The 4,259-nt window shown below is 62.4% G+C and overlaps 1 protein-coding gene across 1 annotated transcript in view; it reads left to right on the top strand.

Annotated features, from left to right (window-relative positions):
- Positions 1-4,259, top strand: part of VOLCADRAFT_116364 (uncharacterized protein) — a gene marked incomplete at both ends in the record, with an annotated part of 9,797 nt that overhangs the window by 4,899 nt on the left and 639 nt on the right. The window contains 8 exons of the mRNA XM_002947263.1: positions 104-198; positions 565-645; positions 948-1,484; positions 1,799-1,903; positions 2,282-2,412; positions 2,640-2,758; positions 3,312-3,550; positions 4,129-4,246. Coding sequence (XP_002947309.1) covers positions 104-198; positions 565-645; positions 948-1,484; positions 1,799-1,903; positions 2,282-2,412; positions 2,640-2,758; positions 3,312-3,550; positions 4,129-4,246 — 1,425 coding nt within the window. The remainder of the gene's footprint in view (positions 1-103; positions 199-564; positions 646-947; positions 1,485-1,798; positions 1,904-2,281; positions 2,413-2,639; positions 2,759-3,311; positions 3,551-4,128; positions 4,247-4,259) is intronic.

Genomic DNA, 4,259 nt, shown 5'->3' with positions numbered 1-4,259 from the left:
GGGGAAGAAGGCCCAGGAGGGGTGAGGGCGGAGGCGGCGGGTGGCCGGGTAGCTGCTGCGCCTGATGACCCAACGCTGGCCGCTGCCGCTGCGGGTGCTACAGCTACGGCCGGTACAGCCCCCGCCGCAGTAGCTGGTGACGATGAGGATCTAGTTGCGGGGGAGCTGAGGCACTGGGCCCGAATGGCGCACTTGCAGGTTTGTGTGTGCATGTGGGGAGAGGGGAAAAGGGGGGCGACGGGGGGGGGAGAGCTTGGGGTTTTTTTATAAGGGTTGGTTTGGGATCCGGTTCGACACGGAGCTCGTGAGGTTGAATCAGAGACGGGAGATGTACGACGCGACCCGACTGGTTTGCCCGTACCTCGGTTCGGTGGACTTGACCACCTTACCCCGGCACCCCTTCCTTCACCCCTAGGGCCCCCCCAACCATCCACCCACTAGTCACGTGTATGCGCTTCCCTCTCCTTCCCTCTCCTTCCCTCTCCTGTTCCCGCCTTGTCTGAGGCCACCTCGCGTCTTCCTACACCCCCCCTCCCACCCCCTCTGCCACCTCGCCCGCTTTAGCTCCTAGCCAGCTGTCGTCAGCTCGTATGTCAGTTAGCTCCCCTCCTCGGTCCGGGGGAGAACCTGGAGCAGGAATTCCAGGTGGGGGGTTTCGGGAGGGGGGAGAGGGCTACGTGGGGTGTTTTATGGTAGGTACGGCAATGCGCAAACGCGTTGGTATGATGCATAGCGTATATGTATGTATGTCTGCATGGATTTGTGTGCGTGTGTGGAGAAATGGAATGGGGGGGAAGCTCGCGGGGGGGGAGGGAGGAAGAGTCCTGCGGCAGGGGGAGGGGGAGGGGAAGGGGGGCAGTGTGGAGGCACGCGCGGAGGCATCTGCCGTTTATTCGGACGTTTCTTCCAGCCGGCCGCCTCCACGGCCCTCCCCTCCCACCTCACAGTGCCGCATCAGCCGCCAGGTGCCGCCAGCTGTGCTGCCGCCAGAGGTGGTCGCCGCCTCCGCCGCTGTCGTACTGCCGCCAGCTGTCGCACCGTCGTTGCGTCACGCCGCCGCTGCCGCCATCTCCGGACAGCTACAGCTCGCCGTCGACGTCATCGACGGGATCATCGCGAGGGAGGAGGAGGCGGCGGCGGCGGGCCGCGACGGCGCTGCAAACGGCGCCGCGCTGCCGCCGCTGGCGGTTGCGGCGCTGCTGTACGCCGAGGTGATGGAAGCTGCAGGTTACGCGCCGTCACCGCCGCCGCCAACGTCGCCGCCAGCGGCGGAGGACACGGCCTCGTCCACAGCTTCCGCTACTGCGGACTCTAAGGAGGAGGAGCGCAGCGAAGGGGCTGGCGTCGGCGGCGTCGGCGATGGTACGGCATTAGCGGGGGCGGCGTCAACTTCCTCAACGGGCTCCCTGGAGCGCTTGGCTCGTTACCAGCTGAGTGAGAGGGCTCGGGGTGCGCCTCCGGACAGCCTCATGGTGACGACTCAGGTCGGTTGGCGGGAGGTGGTTAGACGGTTGAGGTCGTTAGGCCGTTGGGACGGCTGGGCAGGTGCCGCGGTTGGCCTTCTCGAAATGTCTCTCATGAGGATAATTATTTCCCCTTAGTGTATCGCTGTGCAATGGTTAGGAAGGGCTAATGAACGGGGGGGGAGGTTACCCGGGGCCCCCACTCCTTGCCTGCCCCTGTGGTCGCCATGTCGGGTGCCTCCTCCCCCCCACCCGCTGTTTGTGGCCTTGAACGTCGGTTGGCAGTTGGCAACCCCCAAACCCGCACGCTCTCCCCCCTTCCCCCCCCCCTCCAGCTCCTTCGTCTGGTGCTCCCCGGCGGCCCCCGGCACTCCGTGTACGGCATAATGGAGAAACTGGCGGAAAACAACATGAGTACGGCAGTACGGCAGGCCATGCAGGTTAGGACGCGGGCGGATGGGTGGCTAGATCTGCCTGGTATGTGTGTGTATGTGTATGCGTGAGTGCATGGTGTGTGTGTGTATATATGTGTGTGTTGCTAGGGCGTGTGTGGGCATTTTTGTATGAGGCCGAGGCCTTCCCCTAGCCCGCATCCCCTAACACTCCAACTCCCCAACCAGGCCTGCCCCCAATACCCCCCCCCCACCACCCCCTTTTCCCTCGGGGGGACATCCACCCAGCGGTTACCGGCAGTTAGCGATTCCCTCGGTGCTCCTCCTTGCAGTATCAGCATCTTGTGATCAAACCCCCCTTCCCCCTCCCCCTTCCCCCAGCTTCACTCGTGTGTGGTTCGTCTTTCCCCCTTCCCCCGGCTACAGATTCGGCGGCAGCGTACGGCGCTGGAGGCCCAGGCGGTAGCAGTGCTACAGCAGCAGCGGGGCGGGACGGCCCTCTCGGGACGGGGGGGAGCGCTGGTGGTGGGGCCGGGAGGGGAGGCGGAGGCGGCACGGTGAGGAGCACGGCGGCGAGGGGCGGGGCTAGTGGGGGGCAAGGGAAGGGGGGAGGACACGGGAGAAGGAAGTGCGGCAGCGGTGGTGGACGGTAATGGTATTGGTAATGGTATTGGTATTGGTATTGGTGATGATGATGATATGATGGCGCCGGCGAGGCCCCGGTGGCTGTTGTGGTGCGGTAACTCTCTCTCTACCCCTAACCCCCCCTTCCCCTTGTTGCCAGGGGCGCTCTGGTTCCGGTTCCGGAGCGGCTGTGGGCCACCCGCAATGTGGCCAACAACCTGATGAGGTTTGGGGAGCCGCTGCAAGTGGGGGAGGCGGTGGGCATGCTGGAGGAGGCGGGTGAGGAGGTGTGGGAGGGAGGGAGGGAGGGGGTGATGGTGGCGGGAAGGGGGAACGGGGAGGTGTGTGTTTGCGTTCGTGTGCTGCGCTCCGACGACAGGAATGCAGGTCTGTGTGTGTGTATGTATGTCAGTCGGTTTAGGTATACAGAGATGGAGGAGGGGTTCAGCCGGGTTGGGAAAGGGGTATGCCTTCGGATCGGGGGCTGATTGGGATGTGTATTCCAAGGACAAGGCCCTTTTATCTCCTGCTCTCCCCCGCCCGCGGCCCCCCCACACACAGTGGGGTTTCCCCCGCCATACCCCCTAAGGTAGTTCCTTCCCCCCCTCCCCCTCTTCGTTCTACTGCTCGTTTCTTCCGCTCGTATTTTAGTCTTTGCGGCTAGATAGGTAGTTGTCCGACATCATCTTCACTACGTCATCCCGAGATCGCCGCCTTCAAAACCGCCTACTGGTCAGTTCTGCTTCTTGTACACGCTTTCCTTGGCAGCAGCTTCACTCGTTCGTGGTTCGTCTTTCCCCCCCTCCCCCTTCCCTCACCCACTGCCCCACAGTATCATTGGCCCGCCGCCACTACGGCGACCGCCACCCGGGTCAGCTTGCCGTACTCCTAGACTACCTGGATGCTCTGGCCGCGGAGGCCGCCGTACAGTCAAAGATTGCCGTACAAGACGCACCGTCGTCATCAACGAGGGCGGCGGCGAGGGCGCTGGAAGTTGAGGGCGGTGGTGGCAGTCCAGGGGTGGCGGCTCGGCGAGCTCGCGCTGCTGAGGAGCTGCTGGAGGTGGTCCAGGTGGCTGAGTGGTGAAGGGGGCTGGGATTGGGGTTGTGTGTGTGTGTATGTATGTATGTATGTATGTATGTATGTATGTATGTATGTATGTATGTATGTATGTATGTATGTATGTATGTATGTATGTATGTATGTATGTATGTATGTATGTATGTATGTATGTATGTATGTATGTATGTATGTATGTATGTGTGTATGTGTGTTCTTGGAATGAAAACAAGAAATTTCCGGAAGTGCCGCGCGAATCCTGTGTGAGCGCATGTGTGTGTGTGTGATGTGTATGGCGTGTGTGCGAATGGTAGGAGAACGAGGGAAGGCACGGTGGTGGTGGTGGTGGTGGTGGTGGTGGTAGTGGTAGTGGTGGTGGTGGTGGTGGTGGTGTGAAGTGTGTGGGGGCCCCTTTCAAGCAATGTCTTCCTGGTTGCACATACCGACATACATTTCCTCCCCATTCCTCGCACCTGACGGTGCGGTTCGGGAGCTGGAGCTCCGGTGTGTGAATGTGGTAATCCGTGACCCTCCTCTACTTACTTATTCCCCCCCCCCCCCCGTCCCCCGCTCGGCCCCCCCCCGTTCAGGTCCTATGCGAGCGCTACCAGCGCAGTCCTGACCCCCTGAGCTGCGTGCTGCTGCTGGAGGCCGCTGTGGCGGAAGTGACACCCGCACTACGGGCCACATCTCTACCCGGACGTGGGGGTGGGGGTGGGGG

This window comes from Volvox carteri (assembly GCF_000143455.1).
Source record: "Volvox carteri f. nagariensis unplaced genomic scaffold VOLCAscaffold_5, whole genome shotgun sequence".
Taxonomy (NCBI): Eukaryota; Viridiplantae; Chlorophyta; class Chlorophyceae; order Chlamydomonadales; family Volvocaceae; genus Volvox; species Volvox carteri.
Note: the sequence above shows the minus strand (reverse complement) of the source record. Positions and strands in the feature narration are given on the sequence as shown.